The sequence below is a fragment of the Opisthorchis viverrini genome (genome assembly GCF_000715545.1).
Source record: "Opisthorchis viverrini unplaced genomic scaffold opera_v5_36, whole genome shotgun sequence".
Taxonomy (NCBI): Eukaryota; Metazoa; Platyhelminthes; class Trematoda; order Opisthorchiida; family Opisthorchiidae; genus Opisthorchis; species Opisthorchis viverrini.
The window spans coordinates 787,505-810,071 of record NW_008751692.1 but is presented as its reverse complement, the minus strand read 5'-3'; the positions used below and the strand labels follow the sequence as shown (position 1 = coordinate 810,071).

The window sequence follows — 22,567 nt, the reverse complement described above, 5'->3', positions numbered from 1 at the left end:
AATTGGATGCAATTTCACTGACTCAGCAAAAAGCAGGGAAGTCGCGCCAAGAAGATGTGTATTTCCACCATTTTCGACTTTAATGTAATTATTGGTACAATAAAACAAAATGTCATGATACGTGTACAGTGTTTACAAATTGCAATTCAAGTTTATATGAAGAGAGTGGAAAATGGGGAAAATGTAACATTGATTTACAGAGCACCACAAACACTTTGACCTGGTCCATATTTCCTGCTTGCACATCGTCCTTGAAGAGCAGTTTCTGCATGAGAGAGGATTCGATGCAGATCAAGTTTGTGCAGATAGTGCCGATTATGGATTTTTCGGTCGACAAGCTGCTGAAACAGAGCCAGTACTGTCTGACTGGCAGCCGGATGAACGTGGAGTTTATCACTGGGTGATGAACAATAAAGTGAAACGACCATACCTGGTAGCCACAATTCACCTCTGATAAGTAATGACGTTCACCCGACATCGAGTCCATCAGTTACCTTAAAAAACCCTGAAGAATCACAAAATCTGATATTGTGTCGTTAGGCTCGCTGTATCGAGTGATCACCCGTAGCATCGTGAACGATTTTCTGAAGTTAAATCCGTTCATATGCACAAACCGCTTTAACTGACGCTGAGTACCAAGCAGTAGACAGAAAGCGGCAAGCGAAATAATCGAAGTTCTCTTCCTTTATGAACAGTAGACCGGTCATGTCAACGAGGTAAGTTCTGGGGTCATACTCTACGTATGTACAAAGCCGCTATTGTGGTCTCGTTTGCAGATGATTGTAATGTGCTTCATAAATGTCAGCAAAGCTTATATGAGCCTGTAGGGCTAGAACTTCCTTAATGCATCAGCATTCCGTGAGATTTAGTAGGCGTGAATGTTTGCATGCGAGCATATTAATATATTAATAATATTAATATCAAACAAAGTGTGTTGCACATGCCTGGTTTGGGGAAGATAAGACCCTACAGAGGTGAAGAAAAGCCAACGGCCCACTGAATAAGCATGCAAGTAGTCCATGACCTGGTGTCTAAGCTCCGACACCGCATCTGATGGAAATTGTGGAGCCGCTTTGCGGTGTGTAATAGTCAAAGAATATCCAGGAAAGTCTAAGAAGATGCGTTAGAATGTTCAGTTTTTAAAAGGTATGTGCAGATGAGATATTTACTATTGTGTCTAATGGTCTGTAGTCTTTCAGTTAGAGTTTCCTAATAAATGACTTTGCAATGAAGGGCTTTTCTACTTTCTCTGGTGTTTCCTCTGGAGACAAATTGCGGTATGCTAGCGGGTACTCGATGCACTTGTAATGAATGGTAATGAATGGTAATGGTGCGTCTACCACAATTGTTTACAGAATCTCATTAGGCCTTCCAAAGCCACTTTTTTATGTAAGTATTTGGAAAGTTCATGGGAATGGCTGTAACACAACCCATCAAGACTGCATAATTTTGTTACAGAAAGCAACGTTGTGGTAGAACTCATCGACTAACAATAAACACCTGCTCCCACATTGCACTCGAATAGCGAAACCACGGACATTTTTAACCATTGTTGTGTGAGGTATCGGGTTTTCATTATGGATTTAAATAAATAGCTAAAATACTTTGAGGTTATCGTGTCACAAGAGCTTGGAAAACAATCGGTAGTTTTTTTTTGGGCAACGTTTCGTTTGACAGAAAAAGCCTCATCAGGCCAAGTGAGCAGATCGCCAAATTTACCAGGCTATAAAACAGACGGGGAACCAATCAGTAATTCCCCTTCAGATTATCACACTAGATTAGTGTTGAGTATCAATTAACGGATCATGTCGCTTAGTGCGGTTGTGGATTGAGGGAGTTTCAAATTAATTCTGGTCGGGTTTGGTTCATTAATCTTCAATTTCAGAGTGCTTCAATTGACGATTCACCTCGTGTGCCACTGGTAGATTTTCCTTGGTCTTTGTGGGGTTGTGAGCACTCCGACAATTTCAGATTAGGCTAGTTCAATAAAAGAGACAAAACTGAACATAATATAGATTTTATTGAGCTTTATAATGCTTTCTTCCGGGTACTCCAGATACGTTCTAAATAGAGCTCCAACTGTGCTTCCCTCTATTGGAATTTATAAGCTCTGGCAGCCGTGGACAGCACTCTACATTTAGAACATAACTTTTTAAAAAGTAATACATGATAATAAACAATTTACTAAACAAAACATTACGTACAATTCTTGTCAACATTTTAAAATAGTTAAACTCTGAACACAAGTAAAACTGCCAGAGAAATCTGGATAATTAAACCCAAGGAAGGAAGAAGAGTAATCCATTTGCCTGAAAAATGAACAAAAAATCATGTAAGCTGGTCAGCGTCAGGTGGACGGATGATCTTTTTAAGAAGTAAAATAATTGGAATCAGAAAGCACGGAAGAAAAAACGTTTTCGGCGTGTATTCAAACTTCAAATGGTCGGCATGTGATGCCCGTCTTTGCATGCAATGGAGCACAGGTTGGTGGGTTACTCTATTGGCTGATGTTAGTGAAAACTGACCACTCAACCGAAGTGAAATGACGATCGCTTCGATTGACGTAGACAGATCGTTCGTGAATTAATTGAGCTTCCGCACAGCACCGTCCTGTGCGTCTTGTCAGGCCTATGTGGATTGAGCTGGCGTGGTCAGCTTAGAAAAATTATGGTTTTCCATCAGGGTGTGCAGAGAAATTGCTGAGTCCTTCCCCAGTTTTTTGGAGCTGGAAAGGTTCTTCAGGAAGAGAGGGTACGTGCATTCTTTCATGTAACATACATTTTCAGTTACCCGTATGTCTCTTCTAGTAAGTAGGGGTACTCACAACATTTTTGGTATGCTCATTTAGATTGATCATTGATATGATAAAGTTTTAATGGTATGACTTAGTTACCAACAGTTTTGTCAATTCCGAACATTATTAGCATCTTAAATTTAGATAAAACCCTTACAAATCAGCCAACGGTTTGATCGCGTATACAAAAACTCGTATGGAGATTGCAATGCTACTTACATGAAAGAGCTTAGCAGGCAAACGAATGTTTGCATAACAGAACATAACATACATAAATCGTCTCCATTTACAGAGCACTTGTGATTCTGAAGACTAGAAAAATTCAGCCATAGCACTTGATAGACTTGCTAGAAAGCCAAGGTCGTAAATTCTCGAAATGATGAAAAGCAAGGTCGGTCTGATATCACATTCCTTTGAATTTCATTTCATTTTTCTCTTGTATTAGTGTACTCAATAGTTGGTTGGCTTCTAAACATTTAAACGTTACTACATTGAATAATATTCGCTTTCGACATCCCGGTGTCCCAAATTCAATAGATGACAGCACTAGACTGCTCAGGGGTATGCTATCCAAATAGTTAGTCCTAACCGTTAATTAACCGTGTGCCTTTGTTTGATGTAGCTATGAATTAGCTAAAACCTTGTGACTAATCGCCTCCTCTCTTTTTATACTTCCATTGACCAAATCACATAGAAAGGTGCTGACGCTACTCTTACCTTCACTTTATTGCCAAGTTCTCCACAGTAAATTGCGCCACTCATAAATACTACTGCAGTGAGATTTTTCACTCTACCAAGGTTCATTGTTCCGAAGACTCTTTCATTACTGTCAGTCGGACAGCTGATGGAGTTTGCCCTGCGGACATACACGAGCAACTATGATTAAGCTTGTGGTAGCGCAACGCTTTTGTTCCCTTTGATTTAGGCCAGGTTTTGCAATGATGTTTTTTTCTGGGGATTAAATTTGGCGGTTCATTACCTTCCGGTAAAAAAACTACGAAATTCTTATAAATATGGTCGTAAAAGTCTTGTCGTCTGTAGTAATCAATATGGGAATTAGACGAACTCGTATTGAGGTGAATTTATTAAACGTACTCGCTCAATAAAACTCAACCCTAAAATTATGATACAATTTTGCATTGTGGGAAAGACAGTGTTGAACGTTCCAGCTAGATCAGATATACCTATCTGTCTGTTAACTATCCTGGTTAATACATCACAGATTTATATGAAAAATTATGTGAAAAGGTTGTGTGAGAATCTACTTATTTCCTCTGTGAGTTCTAGAGTTACACACCCACGTATAATTCCTCGTTATTTCTATTCTACCTCCACTGGATTGGGATTGTTTTTTTCCGTCAGTGCGCACCGTTCACCTGAGTGACAAAGAACAGCTGAGCACAATATACAAACACAATTTAAATTTTAAAAGACCTAGAATGAACTGGGAGTGGTAGACTTTGAAGGACGGTTAAATCAAGGTAGCCATTGGCAATTTAGGTTGATGCTCTGGTAGCATACGTGGAGGCAAGATCTTAAGAATACAGACCCTAATGGCTGATACAAAATTGCTATCTCTACCAGAATATATATCTGGTCTCTCCAGAATAGCCAGGTAGATGCCCGTGGAGAAGCAGTACACTAGAGAGCAAAGATTAAAAACTGTGTCAACGTCAAATTGTCATATTCTAATTAGTTTTCCGGAAAAAAATGTTGGCAGACTTTCTTTGGACTACCGGTTTTCAGCATGATTAGCAAGCGAACCTACTTGGATAGGGGGAGAGACAGTGATCCATACCGAGTCAAGAGAGAATGCGTGCATTTGGTGATTCATTGGTAGCTTGGGTAGACCGATAAACAGATTTAATCGTTGCGGTACACAAGGAGTTTAACTTATAGTCCACACGCAAACAACAGCCCTTGACTAACCAAAGAAAATCCACCAATGACTTCCTAAATATAAGACAAGATAACTGCTCATGTTCAGTAGTCATCACTGTTTTGCCCTCAAATATGCAAGCACTTCGTTCAAGTCTGCTCACTTGCTTGTCTTTCAGAACCATTATAGCTCGATGAAGAGATGGTGGAAGCAGTGTTTGACAAATTCCGGGTCCTATTACACAATGGGCTGAAGTTAGATGGAGAGTTTATCTTGGAACGGGATTTAGGATATTTTCAAATACACGTATAAAACCAGAGTTGGATGCATGCTTGTAATTTTCACCTGGGTTTGTCACTTCAGACAGACATTACTGTAGTTAAGTAGAATATAACGTCGTTTAGATATGCAACTGAGCTATAAGATGCATTTGCATCCCAAACGTATGTATTCTTCTCAAATAAAGTCGAGATTTACGGGGATTTTGGTGGAAAAACAACCAAGAGTGTTTGATCAACTGGTTTTTGCCGCATTCGAGAACAGAGCAGATTCTGTTAATCGTCCCTGAAGATCGTAGTTACCTGAAAGACTAGTCAAAACGATCTAATTGTCAACTTATCTACGTGATCAAATTTTTGAGTCAGTGGTGAACAAAGATATAGTGTAGTCACTTGTCAAAGGCCATTAATGGTGAACATTGAAGGAGAACAACTGCAGTTGCCCTGACCAGAAGTTAAAGAGCGTGAAAATTAGTTCATGGATGTTATCGCCTATTAGGATGAATGACGCGAATAATCGACCGGCTTTCGTGACGATCTACCGAGCTTACAAGTGTGATAATATGACGTACACAGGCAGTGGGTTGATTTCAACTTATATCGCATTGTGCACCTGGTCGAAACATCTAAGTGGGCGTTCCTCCTTAGGCTTCTTTTTTATCCAAACAACTGTTAACTAGTTGTGCCTAGTTTGTTCTACATTAACATTTCTCCCAAAATTTAAAGGACTCTTAATAACTATGGAAACTGTGACAGTTGGCTACGGCCAGATCCAGGGAAGGCGTACAAATTCTCGAGAAGGAAAAACACTTCATTTCTGGCGTCCAACTGGTTTCGTTTGCTTGGTTCAGTCGATAGACAGTTTTGAGATCTTTGCTGGTACAAGACAGACAAGTACAGCTGTTGGTCTCTACACATTTTAAGAGAGGTTGTACATAGTAAGGACAGAAGTCCCTGAAGTTGTCGAAGTAATTAGATTACATTTGAGTAACAGTAATAAAAAAGGGAAAGAAACGGTGTGAGAGACAGTCTTTTTAGCAACTTCATTCAGCTCACAGCTGAGGATGTTGTTGATCCTCAAATCATTTCAGAGTATCATGCACCCTTGAATGCTAATACTGCTTGTAATTTTATGAACAGCAGCAGCGACGAAACTGTCATCACCGTTTCTGATCCACTAGCATCGTTTTATTCAACAGGTGAGTGGCGTGAGAAGGGATCACTGGACCACTCATCAATCTCATAAGAGTCTCAGCAAACGTCATAGTAAACTCGTGATAGGATAAATCGTTGACTAAATTGCATCTCATTAACAAGAACGGTATAATGTTTTTTTCAGCGGACACAATTGGCGGTGACGGAGAACTGACGTGTGTGTGTAAACACATTGTGGAAGAGTGATTGCGCTGTAGAACAAACCAATCAAACGAAGTTTTGGACCAAAAATCTTCACCTCATTGAAGCTCAAACCTGAAAATGTGAAATTGCGAAGTTCTTGGTAAACTCGGTCGTTTGCTTGCCTATAAGGACTGACTCGAATGACTATATTGGTGCCGATTGCTGTATGCTCTGTAGAAGAGGTACCGCAACGAGAGTGGAAATATTGGTAGCCTTTAGAAGAAGGTTACTGAGATCGATCGTCTTGCGCCGTGAAGGTATCTACAGACTATGCCACCCAGGGACCAGCCAGGTGGGTACACACAAAGTACAGCTGGTTATTTTCTCAACCGTCTGCACTTTCGATTCTGTACAGTTTCACTAGTTGTTCCGAAGTAGTTCTAAATGCCTCTGACAGTGCCCTCAAAACACGCTTTTGAGAGTAGACACAAGTGCGAAAAAATTGCAAAAAAATGGTGACTCTGGGTGCTAGATGATGGAACAATAGAAGTATGTATAAAAGTATGTTAATAGTTGTGTATCCCTTGGAAATTCAGTCAGTTAAAAACCGCTGCTCTGGATAATTTGACAGACCAAAAAACGACTCCCCAACAGCAACATTTTGGGTCTTCGAAAGAAAATGTTCGTTCGAGGCTTACTTCTGTATTTTAAACGGACAACACCCGTTCTGTTTCCTTGAATGGTTTGCGCAAAACATGAATAGACTCCAAAGTCTTCTAAGCTGATTGCCTTGATGGTTATCCGGTCGTTAGGGATCTTTTCAGTACCGAATACTATCCTTTGGTTGGATTCGTTGATGCGGTTCAGATCTTTGGCCCACGTGATTGTTATGTTGACAGGGGGATAAACGATGACGTTACACGTGTAGGAGAAGTTTGCACCGTAAGTAAGGTACACGAGTTGCATTGGATTTGGGATAAACGGAGGAACTGTAATTAAATAAGTGGAGAGGGGCATTCAAGAACCATTACACGGACATGGGTTATAGGTGAGCCTTCCTTATAGGAGGAAGCCCAGTGAAATTATGGGACTAATTTTTAAAAGGCATTCTTCACTTCAGGCTTTTATTAACTTACCTAGTTCAGATACAAGCTGCTTCATGCGCAGGGAGACAATGTCACTGTTCTCCACGTCGTATTTAACCGTAAACGACTGCCTGCTACAAACATCACTCTTATTTGCTTATTTTCCAACTAAATTCAGTTCATGAAATTTTGCTACTTGTCACACCCACCGGCGCGTCAGGATATTCAAAGCATGGGACAAAGTGTGATGAAAATTCTTTGTATTTCAGAAGATGTTACACAAACGATTGAATTATGTCCTATTTTTCGACTCAAAATCATGTGAAGAAATCTCTGTTCTACTGTTTTTAAACAGCTAAAACCCAAACAGCCAATACTGAGGTATACAAATAAGTCTTGGAACAAAGTTGGTAGTAATTTCTGTGATAAATCTCTTCAGTACAACACGAAAAAAACTAGACTTAGTAGACAAAGGTTATTGCACTGGTGACGATTCGCTAACTACTCATTCGTTAGGGTCTGGAAGAAAGCGAACTTATCATTTATTTCACAAAGGGTGGGAATAAGCGTTTCCATATTCCAAGCTCCAACATCTGAGCAGTGTGGCGGAACTGTTTTTTTATGGATCACAACTGAAACTATGCAGCATAAAGTAAGTTTCACGGAAAGTTTTCCTTTTTCTGGTTTATTAGGGATAACACAGCATGCGGTTGCTTCACAATCAGACGCTCTTACAAATATTTGATCCACGAGTTAAAGAGAGAACTGGTGACTCGTGGGGATGCTTATTGCTCTAAAAATAAACCACACAAAAGGGGGAAGAAACAAGAATGAAAACAAAGAAAAAACACAGACGACCGGACATAACAGAATGAAATTTTCAATGATTGGAGAAGAAGAAAGATAAGATGACCAGTGCGTGGGAACAATTTAGCTGCACGTTTATTCGGGCTACTGAATGCCAGAAACGGAGTCATGCGCAAGCATGTCGGCGAGCTCATGTTTGCGAACACAAATTAACATGAGTACATAAAGCAAACTATTCATAAAGTTGCGAAAAACTCTTCGGCAGCTCACGACCAGTTTCGCCCTTCTTGGGGCTCATCAGGTAGGCGCAGTCCCCGAGTTTCCGCCAACCTTATGAGCTATTTGAGGACTGTTTTCGAGAAATACACTCAAATCATTCAGTTGTAGAATATCACAAACGAGATATTCAGTTGAGTTTCTCGTGAAGAACAAATTGAGTTGTATATGAGTGTATTTCTCGATAACCTGAGTACACTTCATTGTTTTTTAGCGTATGCAGGTGGCGGTCTGCAACCTATGAACAATTCCTGTGAGAGTGAACTGATGTTTGGGAAATGGCTTTTTTTCTATCTCCTATTTTAACCTTAACTTGCAGTGAAATTTATTTCTGATTTTGTTTGGGTACTTAAGAATTTCTGGAATATTTTGAAAATCTTAATTGTCAACCTAGTGAAAAATAGCAAAAATTCTGCTAAGCAGAAGATCAAATACATTAGGAGCACTGAGGGCGTCTAACACCGACACTAAATTGGATCTGAGTGATTCAAAAAGATTCAAAAAAAGAGATTTGGTGAGAACATATGAGGACAAGAGGTTATTCATCAGCAAATTCCCATTGATTATTGCTAACTGATTCTATGGAGATGAAGTATACCCGTTTGTGAGTTAATCCAGCGTACTCAGATATGTCTAAGTGAAGGACTAATTTGTAATTCAAGAACAATGACCCAAAGTGATGTTTAAAACGCAGGACCCAAATGTACGCGGAACAACCAAACGTACATTTTAACAGTATATCGAAACTGTTTGTCTTAGTTCCTTCAACGACAAGGTCGCATGTGTACTTCCCGTATAGTCTGATATCCGTACCTAAGGAAAAGAAGAGATAATGACGATGTTTTAGAGTGTTTGGGAGGTGAGTTACTGATGTTGAGAATTTCCCTAAAAGCCCTGAATGGATCCGATGGTACAAGCCTGTGTATTTTCAAGGTCTTTTAATTACGGCTCCCCACATGGTCCTTTTTCTGCTCCATTCCGTTACTGGCTTGAAAAAGAAAAACATAGACAATCCAACCTTCGGCTGGAAAAAGTAAAGTACATGCTAACCAGCCGAACAGAGCGGAAAAGTGCAATTACGTTACATCTAACTTGTTGTGAACAGCACCGTCTGCTGTTGGTCAGGGTTCATCACTTATGTCTAGAACAGAAATTGCCGATTTCATATCTGTCCTGCACAGTCGTCGAATATTTCCGAGTTTCCCATTCACGGGATACACATTCAATGCAAAACAGTTGGTGCCTTATGTCCATTGCTCTCAGGTGCTTGTATGGTGGATAAACAACGTCAGTTATTGGGGCTTTATAAAGTTAACATAGTACCTCACCACTGAATGCAGCTAGTAGCGTAAGATGCGGCTGTCTGACACACGCCATTTTTCCATCTGCCATAAACTTGGCTGTTTACCATGCCTTATAAGTTGTAGCCTAGAGAAGAGTGAGGACAGGAAAGTCCTTAAGATGTGTCTGTAATATTCGGGTATGAGTGGCCTATATATGCACTTTACTAGAAATTCTTCAAAACAGGACGGTGACTAGCATCCATGATGATTGTGCTGTCATCTTTTTTCTTGATTCACTAAGCCAGTGCTTGGAGGGATGGGCATCTCAGGGTACCTGTGGTACACTGGCTACATGCCCGTGATTCCGCTATGGCTGGTCAAGGTAAATCCTTCTCTAAATAAATTATTGTGGCAATACCAAAATGAGAAGTGTAGCGCCGTGAAGATTAATAAGTTAAACACAACTAGCTGTGCGTAGGCAACAGAACAGAATACTGCGCTTCCACGAAGCAAAAGAGCACTTTTGAAGAATTCAGTATTCCGTCTTTGGCCCTCTATGACCACTCATTACTAATAATCAAAAGTCTAAAACAGAATATGAGCTTTTCTTAGGCTCCAGCAACTTTATTTCATTATAGTTTCTCAGCCAAGAACAGCAACACTGGCACCAAAAACACGGTCGTGGTGACAGGGACTAAGTGAGATGTGTTCCAGTGTAGTGCGGTCCAATGTAGAAAGGTAGTCCATTTCTGGTGTTCCTCAGAGTCTCACTCAAGTAAAGACAAACCCATAGTACTAACTATGCGTATTCTCATCAGATAAATTTACGAATGTGTAGGACCAAAACGGTTATTTTTTATTTTAATGTTCCTACTTACAAGAAAGAATAGTAGCACTAAGGTCATGTAAATAGTGCATTCATTAAGGAACCTTTTCGTGATAACCGCTTGGTAGAATCGTAAAACACTTTACAATTGTTCCAGCTAGAGTTGCATAGATAAACTCACTCGCCCGACGCAGCATTAGAGAGCTGACAAGGTTTCCGTCGCTGCCAATGAATAAGGTTCGTTCATATAGCTCTGGGTTGGTAGCGTAAAGTCCACCAGTCCAGATAACGTTGATATCATTCATAGTGTGACTTCCAATACCAAATTTACATACCAAACCTGGCTCTACTTCCAGGTCAAGATTATGAACCATTAGCTGAAATTTCCCAACATACACTACTTTTTTTCGCGTCTGAGCATGTATGCCTAAAGAGCCGATGGCTTTTCGGAATGCACTTTTGAACTCAAGATTACCATTAAGCACTTGTAAAGTAACTGATGTCTTGAAAAATTTGGAAATGCATTGGTATTTGCCGGCCGTTGCAAAACGCGTCTTGGTCAAGGCAAGCCGCAGCTCTTGATCAGATTTGCGTTCGACCGAAACAAACTCGGAGAGTTCCACTCGGTAAAAGACCTCATGAGCAGAATGCTTGTGCTCCCATAGTATAGGTTTGTCAACACCACTACCAGTGCACACGAGCGTGACAAATGAATTAAATTCAACGACAATCGTGCGGCTGTGAAAGCGCACACCTCTGGAATCCACGGCGTAAATCTCCAAAGCGACTAGTGGGGAAAAAGAGAAAAAGGAAAAAATCACCGTAGAGATGGATACCGATCCGCCGGACTGATAGACTCTACTGACAATGGAAGGATCGGAGGGATGAAAAGGACGTAGTGTGTTGGGATTTGCATGTATTTTTGTCTTTTGATACTGCTAAATAACTTCAGCCACGGCACGTACACCATTCTAGCTTTCTATTCTGATGGTGACAACCTAACTTCGATTGGTGTCAGACACCGCTCTAGCAAACTGTGCCGTCTTTTCAAGTGTCATGCGATTCGATAAATAGGTTCATTCTAAGTCACTACTTAAAATCTCAAACCTGTAACATGCGAGTTATCACTGTACCTGTCTAGGGGAGTCAGTAATAAGAATAAAGATAAAGCACGCATATATGGCAATAAATTGAAATACAGTAGTTCGCATTATATCAGATGAGAAACCCTATGCGAGTTATCACTGTACCTGTCTAGGGGGGTCAGTAATAAGAATAAAGACAAGGCACGCATATATGGCAATAAATTGAGATACAGTGGTTCGCATTATATCAGATGAGAAACCCCATGTGTTTCTTTTCAGAGATCCCACGAACTACTCGTTTTTGCTTTTCTATTAAAATGTTTTACTTATTTACGCTTATTTGACCCCGTTCCAGGGCCAGTGAGAATATGAGCATAATGGTGCGTTTGAATTCACTCAAGGAGAGCTTATCACCAGCTAATATTTTGCTGTTTGTGCTATTCGGATGCGCACACAGTGCGGTGTTTGAATTGCGCGCATCGGTATTTTTTAAAATGATGGAGACTGTCTTGGTCAGTGGAAGTTATGTAAGTCCTCGTGATAAAGCAAGCAAAAGAGCCCGTGTAGACACGCATGGGATCAATGATCTGATCATAATTTTAAACGCACACCACCTGGTTTTATTTGACAGTATGGGGGGAAATAACAACATGAAGAAATTAAGTGACGCTAGTACCTGACTTTTAAGTATGTTATCGTCTCCGTTGGTTTTCAATCAACTCAGACCTTCGACGTGGTTTATTTTATGCGTTTACAATAGTCAGTTTCGTTCAGTTTCTCTCGTGTTGCTCATGGAAATACACCTATCGGTTTATTAGACTTTCTACTAGGGTCACCTGAATTGATATTTGTTTAAACAGGTCGTTTAAATAGTGTTTGTGGAAAGGGTTCTGTCACAAGTGCAACATTTTCAGTGGACACACCTCACTACAACAACAACTCGCGTGTTTGCTCTAATAACTTGGTTGATTTCCGAAATGCAATTAATTCATTCAGCTTACCAGTTAGATTGACGTCTCATATTGTCAAAAATTTACTTGGAAAGAGATACGTAACAAAAATAGCTCAAAAATGATTTTTCACAAAAGCAATTCATGATGCAACCAAATAGAAAACGAATAAAAACTCCGGAGTTGGTTTCTTCTCTGTCATTGGATACATACAATTTGTTCTTCGCGAACTTATTTTCGGATTTTATGGTTTATCATAGGCATGATTTTTGGTTAGAATATGGGCGATATTTTAGCTGTCGTATTTTATGTACACTGAAAAGAGGCGCTTTATTCCGTCCAAGTGCTAGCTAACCGCACTGCTGATCTGCCGCTCGTGGCCGAATGATTATGCGTTCAACTAATGGCAGGTTCAAGACTCCTTGGAGTTTCGTGAGATGCGCACTGGTGACGATTCGCAATAAGGCCGAAACAGCTGCGCAGTGCTCTTTGGCTATTTTGCACGGAAATTTTACAAGACGAAATCTTCATCACACTAGTCATACTGTCACTACCGCTAACTATCTTGGCCTGCTTACAGTTCGTAGCGTGTTACCATGAAAAATGCACCGATCCATGAATTGGTTAATTTGTTTTAAACTTTCTGATAAAAGTTGACAAGAAAGAGTTCTGAAATAGAACATTTCCTTATGAAATCAACTAGTAATAAAGCCTTCTTTCAGCAATGAGGTTTGCTTCTTGGTAATGAAATGATGTTCACCCAGCGGACAGTTGCAAAAAACTCTGAAATAATCAACATTCATGCGAGAGAAGCGTTGATGCCTTCAATTACCCATTCAAGCAACAACCAGGCAACAAGTATTTTGTACTTTTTCTATGGTTATGGAGGGTGAAATACAAATGGCGTTGGTTTGTTGATCTACATGTTTCTCTATCTCAGTTCCGAGCTTATTGTTGCTTGCTCAATTTATAGATGGTTGAAGCACGTTAACTAGATTGTGCATAGATTCTACGAAGTTTTTTCGTGTATGACGATGTCAAAAAACAAAGCCCAAACAGTACATGAAATCACGCTTCTGAGTTTCTATCCGTTAGTAATTTTGTACCTCATTTGGGCAATTTGGCACCCTACGTCCTAACAAAGAGTATTTCAAGACGTTATGGCATTTTATCCTCAACTTGGCGGTATTAAAACTTTATCTATAAAAATCCATTTTTTCTTGTTCACAGACACAGATACCCCCCCAGAAAGTAAGATTCTTTGCTGCAATTCATTAGGAAATATCCATAAGATGAAGATTATTAGGGCAATTTTTGAGGTCATTTTTTGTAAAAGTAGGATCATTGTACTAAAACAGATGCAGGTGACGAATTTTGAAAAAGTTTCCGTCACTCACTGTGCCAATTTTCCCTCATCCAATTCCTTAAGATGTCCCTTTCCACCTAATGTATACTTTAGTGGGTGTGAAGCTTTAATTTAAGGCATATCGTCAATCTTTCTGTTTCTCGCCAGTAGATGAAAGTGAAACACTTGTCTACCAAAATAACGCAGCTTTATGCTCAGAAGGTCCCTCCAAACATTACGCACTTGTTGGTGAGTTGAATGCTGCACGTAGCAAATGTCTTGCGAATCACCTAATAAGCTTATTCCAAGCGCTACGTCTTCTCTCAACCTACTAGTCATTCAATATAATCCATCCGTTGAATGACGTGCCACAAAACACAGTTGCGAGTAATAAATCACTCATCCCCATCTTCTGGCTTTTCCAAAGCACACAGAGATGAAAACTCTTCAAGCACCATCTGAGTATATATATAAATACACATATGGGCGTATTTTGCAACGGTGCCCAAAAAACAAGTAATAACCTTTAATCGCTTAGACCACAGACACGATTTTCACGCTCGAACCAGAGTTATTCACCAACTTACCGGCTGGCTTCAGTAGAAAAAGTTTTCCGTAGATACCGTAGAATAGAACACAAACACAGAGCTGACTATTCGTGGCTGAAAAAGCCATAGCTGTAAAAATAAAATTGGTGGATGATCATCACTTTGGTTTACCCATGATTAAAGCTGAAAAGAAGAGAATATTGTATATTACCAATTGGTTCATTAATTAAACTAACCTACTGAATGGTGATCTCAGTAGAGTGTGGTACCATCTCTCTACAATCGAGAACTAGTGAAGTCGTTCTGCAATGGGATAAATCTTGGGGCTTTGCGGTTGGTGACTTTTAACAAACCAGGCACATGTACTATAAATTGGTGTATCCACATAGTCTATGCAACCGGCTCAACCTTGGTGGAAACAAGAGGGGGATTTCACGGTTTCGCTATCCGTGTGTAACCGCATTCTTAATAGACCGGGAGCTAAACTATCGTGTTTCGCAACAAATGTCACGTCTCTCAGTTTGCACATAACGACGCACGCACTAATTGGCAGTGCAGGAATAACCAGCCCGTTTAGAACAAAGGATTTCGCGCTCCTCGGAAACGGGTACTAACAATAAAAAATTGGACTGGTAAATGATGAGGACTTCTTGATCGTTGTTCCTGTACTGCGTGCTGTGAGACATATCTTGAAGCCAGTAGTTTATAGCTAAGCTTCAGTGCGTTTCACTGGAGCGTTACTTACCAGGGACTGATTGAGAGCTTTGTTTAATGGGGAGCTTTGTTTGGCTTTTCCTACTTTGCTTATAGGCACAAAATTCCAGCTAAATATTCGAACAACTCCCTCCATCAGTCAGTATTCAGTGGACAGAAGGCATTAGGAAATTTATTTGTGCCTAATCATTAAACCAGTTTGATCTGATTAACCCATGTGAGCTTTCCTGGTGCCAAAGTTAGTGTTGGTTGGTGATATTATTTTCCTTATCAGCCACAGCGGCTGACTGTGAGACTGATGAACTTGCTTGATCGTCAAAATGTTGCCAATACCTTTGAAGTTTCTTGCTCAACGGACACAATTTAAAGTTCTGAACCTTACACGTTGGTAACATTATAAGAGATGTAGCGGCTGCGCTGCCACAGGAGGTGAGAAGGTGGTATCATACCTCCTCCCGCCCTGTAATTGTACCATAGAAACAGCTTCAGTAGATCCAAAAAGTCCCACAGATAGTACCTTACCACAAAATCAGTAAAAGTTCTCTGCATTTGTTTGATGTGTTTCATTCCCTTCTGATTTCAGTGGCAGCCTCCGGTTCCCCCACCTCTGGTGTGGTTACACAAGCGTGGTAAGGAGTGCTGAGAAAAGAGCTAGATTTGGCTTGCTGAGTACTTGCTTAGCTTCTAAAAGCACGTTTTAGACTGAGAAGTTAAGAAAATGTACGTAAATGAGTGTATGATCATAATTTGGTGTCCTTTTTTCACGTGAAAAAGTTATGGTTCATTTGAATTTGTAACCGATTCTCTCGCTGCGCAAACAAAACCAAATATGCGTTCACGTTTATTTCTAGTTATCGGAATGCGGGCCATATCGTCAGATAATCTGGATTATCATGTAGACGATCCGGGCCATCGTCACTCAATAGTTAAGCCTGGATTTTGCATTGGACACGTAATTTGGGTAAAATAATCACATTGGTTTATGATCCAGAACCTAATCTCACAAGGCACCACTGTTAATTGCCTACATAGAAAGCGCCCAAAGTATTCTCACGGAGAAGCTTCGATCATGTTGGAAGAATTCGTGGGTGTGTGTGTGGAAATATACTCAACACACCAACAGTCCTTATGAAACTTTGTCAAATGCTTCACAAAATTTAAAACTTGTCACCTCGAAATTGTGTTTATCTGTTTTGAAAGCACCCAGACACTCAGGAGCATTGTCACACATGAAAGCTAAGGGCTACACGTGTGCTGACGAGCTCAAAATTTGTTCCTACTGAGATATCTCTGAGGCCTCCCAGTGGAAATTACCACGATATTTTATAGCTTACATCTAGCTTACATCTATAGCTCACGAGGTCCTATTCTGTAACTGAAATTAGTCCGTGTTGAAAAGACGAGAAACATCCTTATTGGGAACCGCAAGCAGTTCAAATCTCAAGAAATTTCGTGGAAGTTGTCTCTCAAGAAATCAGTCAGCACGTTTGATTATGTGATGTGGATCTCGTGAATGAAGGATAAGTGACGCTGTACCTTGTCTATGTATGGGCTAGTCACACGGCCGATCAACCTCTCGTAGCATTTAGGATATTAGCCGTGAGGTCTTGGATTCGAGAGTTCCTGAGTTTATGAAATTTGCAGTGCTTCTTAGTTACAATCAAGATAAAAAATCTGTGCGGTGCTTTTTGCTTTCTTCAGCATTGGTGGGCTTCATCTACAGAACAAAGTCTTCACCGAAATTCCAAAATCTCACCACTTCACCAGAAATGGTGAATTGACGGTTGTTTGGTACTTCATTCCGTCTTTTTCACAACTCCAGTCAGTACATACGTTTCCTTTCTCCACCTGAAAGCTTGTTTACGGTGACAATAAAGTCAGAGCAATAATGTAACTGAATATTTACAACTTGATAGCATGTAACTCATCGGGTCCGAGTAACTTTTTGAGTATGGATGACGTAATCGCGAGCATGATCCACATAAACCATGTTTATAGGAGAGACCTGAATTTTATTGCAAAAAGGTCACGTTGTAGAAGCCGCGGTTGCATATGAAAATTTCGTTTTGAGGCTTTTGCTTGTAGCCGTTTACTTCACTCGTTTGTTTTGCCGCACACGAAAAATAAACATATGCACTACTACGTAATAGACCTGGTTGACTTAATAAGCATTGTTTTTTCAGGGTAAAATTGATTCTGGTGAAGCACGTAACACTTTGCTGCCCTTATTCGCACTGCAGGTGAAAGCACCTGGGTCGCAAACCAGAGTTTCTTGTGGTGTAAGCCAATCATCCACCAAACACGAGGCTTTTTATGTTCTGTCAACAGGTGAGGTGCATATACGTGGTTATGTTGTTTGGTGATCTACGTTGACCGCTGGCACTCATCCTGAAGGCTCTACAATCTCTAATTTTGCGGCGACGACTTTGAAAATAATTCTCTGTCTTGTACAGTGAGTGTTCTTGAAATTCACTTCTTTTGCCAAAAATCAAGAAAAATATCATGTTGTACTTGAACAAGAGCTGCACTAGGATTTTTAAACCCTGAATTTGATAGCAAATCACGATAAAACTCCCGGACAATCTTTGCATCTCAACAAAGAATGTGCAAAACGGATTTGTATGATTAGAAAACAACAATGTTTCAACGCTTACGGTCCATTAATCTAGGTGTACTGCCGCAAAAAGCCCTTCATTCATCACCCAATACCTTTCTAACCACAGGCGATGGGCCGGTTTGTTTAACACTGATTAGCTTAACTTGTCTTTATCCTTGTGAAATAACCTATCGATGATCTTTTACCTCGCCAATAGTGATATGGCTTCTTTTACTAAATGCTGAAAGATTACGGCAACAATTAGAGCCGAAGTGATCTTCTCAAGCTAGAGAAGCAACCTCTGAGACCCGCTGTTTATAGCATGTTTGTTTGTTCATGTACAGCGGGCAGAGAAGTTTTGTGTTTGATACGGCTGTGCTTGCGTTTTTCTTCTCTCCAAATCGGTCGGGATTTGAGCACGTTACAATATACAGTGGATCAGGAAGTATGTGTATGCTAGCATCAACTTGCCTTACCTAAAATTTGACTGTAATGCTTCTGCTTTTCTAGGTCTTTGTCGGATACAGGTGAAGACTTGGTTGAGCTAATCGACTGCATTTTTAATAAGGCGGAACTTGTATGCCTTTCGGATGAGTTTCTACATATTGTTGTACCTTGTGATATTTACTAGTAACCCCTTATCTGGTCGGTAATCAGTCACTTGTGTTTAGCCAGGGGACAAAGTTTTATCTATTTAATCTCCCCTTGTGCCGTTTCCATATTTTGGTGAGATAAAACGTTGGTATTACATACAGGTTTGCTTGGGTTTATCAGTGAGCTATAGTGAGTTTTACTGAGTTTCATAAAGGTTTATTGAGCTTGAGCTTCACTGGCCCAATAGAGTGCAACAGCAATCAGACCGGGTGCCACTGGTTCAACTAGCAGACTAAGGATTGCACTGGTTGAAGTTGACTCTCAAGCAGCTTTTTGAAGGAGGTCGGATTAGATTCGAATGCAGTATTAGGGGTAAGAAGTTCTGGAGGTGGCAAAAACAGAGGGTGTAGTAATTGTGACAGCAGTTGTGATGTCACTATTTGCGTGAGGTTTTTTATAGGCAAACTTTAGCAGTTGGTGGAACAAATGTAGCAGAATCTAAAAACCGCAACGGAATCGACCGAACACAGACTAAGATAAACCAATTTCCTCCAGTAGAAAGGATCATTTATTATGCTCATTAATTTGGTGACATTCGAGGTTCTTCGTAACAGTATGGAGTTAAAATTTTGTCAACAATTTTATGGTTGAATGGCACATTGGTGTGTTCTCTAGTGTATCTTGTGACTAGTCTCTTGGTTAGACATTGTCTAAATGGCCCAAGGACTTAAGGTGCTTGCTTCCACCGTCACTTGCTTTTGGTTGCAAGCCATTTTTTCAGAATCGTGCTTGACGATAATTCCCCACTGATACACCTGTATTTACTCATTGGTTGTGTCAGCTACCACCTATAGTGCACAGCCATCTACTCCACTTCTAAAATCACTGGCAAGGGAAAACCGTGGTAGCTATAAGAATTGTACGGCTGGTGCGCGGTTCTTTCAGCCAATGGTGATGACTATTATGAACCTCCATTATCACCGACGGCTAAAAGTTTGAGAACTTTAGGTGTACAAGCAGAGTATAGAGTGGCGTGTTGGAACCGCTTGAAATTTTTTGTTTGATAATGACCAGCTGTACTCCATCAGAAGATCGGCTGATATCTCCGGAGAATTACTCCTTTCAAATCTTCATAACTGCAGTTTGCATGTGAATAGCTGAAAAAAACAGAGAGCGCTGAGGACTTTCCGTACCAAGACTCTGGGAATTCTACAAAAGGTAAACAAAGTTCCAACATCGTTCGACTAAAGCGTAAAGTTACAACTTGATGCTTTACCAACTGATTCAATTAAAGCGGAAGACACTGACACCGTTTCTGGCATTCGGATGTGGGATGCAATGATACCGTCCATCAAAGGCTTCTGAGAAATCGAGGTGGATGATTTTAGCCCCATTTTCCCTGGTTCATTTGTCTTGAGTGGGTTGGGGTTTGCTAAACACGATCTCTTGTGCCCATATCCGTAGTATTTAGCTATTCTATTCCACTCTGAGGCAGCTTCCTCCAAGAAAGTCAGTGACCGCTAATAAATATAGTAACAGGATAAACGCAGTAAGTGGTCTCAGTAAGACCATCTGACACCTCTATATAAAGGCAATAAAACCGCTGTGCAAGAATTGCACACTGGATTCTGCATGGTTGGCTTTCCATAAAGACGTCGTTTTAGGCCTCTTTTGTTCGTGTTATCAAGGGCATTGCAAAGCTTTCAGCCTCTGTTTTTTAACCGACGTCCTGAGGCTTATTCTGTTCCTGCCAAGTCTAATTTTGGGTGCATCAAAATACCCTTTGAGAAACTTGGGACTTGGTCTACTAGACTTTACGTAGGGCCTTAAGAGTTGGAATGACACAGAGATTACTATCTTCCTATCCAGAATGGTACTAGAGAAGATCAGTTCTTGAGGTGGATTGAGGCTTTTGCAACAACCTGGATAAGTGGTTGATTTGATGACGACAAGTTTGAGATGGTACAAGTTTTCACATGGTTTCTTCCTCAAATTTCAGCATAAAAACAGGTAAATCCGCCATACATGGGCATAAAAAGACCCGTATCAAAATGACTATCCGTATTCCTTTTGATACCAAGGACGGCGCGTCCCTCGCGCCTGGCTACAGCAAGGATTCACTGGCTACCGTCGTGTGAAGGGTTTACTTATTCGTCGATAAAGGCATTTACAAGGCAGATATAAAAGACTGAGGTGGCTGTTTCCGGGCATCAATGCCTGGCTGCTTGTTGGCGAATAGACTACTGGAAAAAAGGGGTAAGTTTTTACGCTTTTGTTCACGAGTGACGACCGGCGCTCTTCTGATTTTGTCTACTGAAATTTTAGACCGTATTTTCACGTTTTGTCCATTGGGTATGCAGCTACGCTCAGCTGCAGAACATTCAGTGGGGGCATGCATATGCTTGATAAATTCGTCATACGGACGCTACAAAACCAAGATATGTTTACAACTGTGACGTGCCGCTATCTTGAAAATCTAAGGTGTATGGGCCCGTGTTTGGTATGTGATTTTCCATGACGCTGCCGGTCAGTGAGATATACAATTTTTCAAGATGAAAGCAGTGGTTTTTTTTAACTGGAAGGCACTTAAATTTGATAAGTAAGTAAGAAAGAGGAAATGAGGAGTCTGACGAGCGGCAATAATGACATCGCAATAAATTTGAACTTTCACATAAACTTTCATCCAGTTAGTTTATCCCAAACGTTAGGCTATTTCTAGCAGCAGCGATAAGTGCATCGTACCCAGTAACAGTATTCTGTATGAAGTTGCATGCAAGTTCTAGGGGCACGCTGGGTCATTGATGCACGGAGGGTTGTTATTCGGGTACATTTTCGTTGATAGAAAGAACTTGAAGGCCTCATGAGCCGAGTCCCATCACGGGAAGTTACGCATCACTGCGGTTATCATCGCCACCGAAAAAATGAGCCAACATGGCATCTGCTGCGCACTCAGCACGGAAACTTGTTATACTTTTGAATTGGTAGTTTGAAGGTCATCGGCCCGTTGCTTCAGTACAGTGAGTTCACGGAACGACGGATTTTTGGGGATTCGCTCGAGCTTTATGTTCGTTTTCATTGGGTAGTCTCCGCTCAGTTGAAAATCGAAATCGAAAAGTGGCGTAGCTACTTTTTTGTATGTCTTAGGTTGGGTGGTAAGCTTACCAGTTTAGGGGACAAATAAAGAATATCAGTGTGATTTGAAACAGTTTTCAGATGCTGTTTAGACGTCTGTCGGAGGAAGGTTATTCTCCTTATCAACTACCTGCAATGATCAGAAGTGTGTCCATATAAAAGCTTGCACCGTTATCTGTAGTCTGTAATCCGCATTGCAATCATTTCCTCGGAGTGTATGAGAGGGTCAAGGATAAAAAAATTTATCCCTCTACCTTGTTAAAACAATAAGTCCCCTCGGAGGCCACTACAACGTGAAATGAAGCGATCTGGAATCTCTGGAATAAGTTAATGACCGACTTATTTGCAGCTGACAACCAGTTCCGCAGCCGTTCGATGGACAAACTCAATGAGGGTCATATCTCACTTTAGTCCCGAGTGGACAAAATTATTGGCGTATTCAGGCAGTGGCCGGACGGAATTTAGATGAAAAATGAAAACCCAGCTCAGACGAAGGAAGAAAAATAAATGAACATTGGGCCAACTTATCCATAAGGAGCGCGAAGTAGGAGCTTGTTCAAGGTCCCTTTTCGAAACTTGAACACAATTTTCATATTCCAGGAGAAAGTACTAGTCAAGTGGACATTGTCTTTCGGCATCGAAATCCATTTGAATTGTGCCTGTGTTGGAAACTTTATGGCTCAGTGTGATAATTAGAATAGTGGTAGGTATCCTAACTACCGAATGAAAGGAAGAGGGCCCTTGCTGTGAAGTTATTTATTCGGAAATGCCAACTGACCGATTACAGACCATTGAACAGGGAAGCAAAACACTAATCTGCATCTTAGTTCCAAAAACTGGACACAGATCTTCTTCCGAACGAGTATTCCTAGAGATTCGATGCCTCGACCCATTCGTTGGTCAAATCCAAGCAAATGTTCCACAGTGGTCCCACGAATTCCGCAACAGAATTCCATTTTTCAATCGACCCAAAGTGAAATTCTACGAACAACACATACTACTCGCGTGCCTCCCGATCAGTAGTATCACCGTTACAC

General features: G+C 40.6%; 2 protein-coding genes across 2 annotated transcripts in view; one reads left to right on the top strand and one right to left on the bottom strand.

Annotated features, from left to right (window-relative positions):
• T265_02783 (hypothetical protein) overlaps window positions 1-22,567 on the top strand; it is a gene marked incomplete at both ends in the record, with an annotated part of 81,545 nt that overhangs the window by 6,656 nt on the left and 52,322 nt on the right. Inside the window, 4 exons of the mRNA XM_009167108.1 lie at window positions 3,240-3,355; window positions 6,043-6,150; window positions 10,042-10,122; window positions 16,060-16,160. Of these exons, the coding sequence (XP_009165372.1) occupies window positions 3,240-3,355; window positions 6,043-6,150; window positions 10,042-10,122; window positions 16,060-16,160 (406 nt within the window). The remainder of the gene's footprint in view (window positions 1-3,239; window positions 3,356-6,042; window positions 6,151-10,041; window positions 10,123-16,059; window positions 16,161-22,567) is intronic.
• Window positions 6,892-11,353, bottom strand: T265_13088 (hypothetical protein; the record flags this gene model as incomplete). The annotated part of the gene is made up of 3 exons (XM_009167145.1): window positions 6,892-7,278; window positions 9,184-9,270; window positions 10,748-11,353. Coding segments are annotated over 3 exons (1,077 nt in total), but the record flags the coding sequence as incomplete, so codon positions are not given.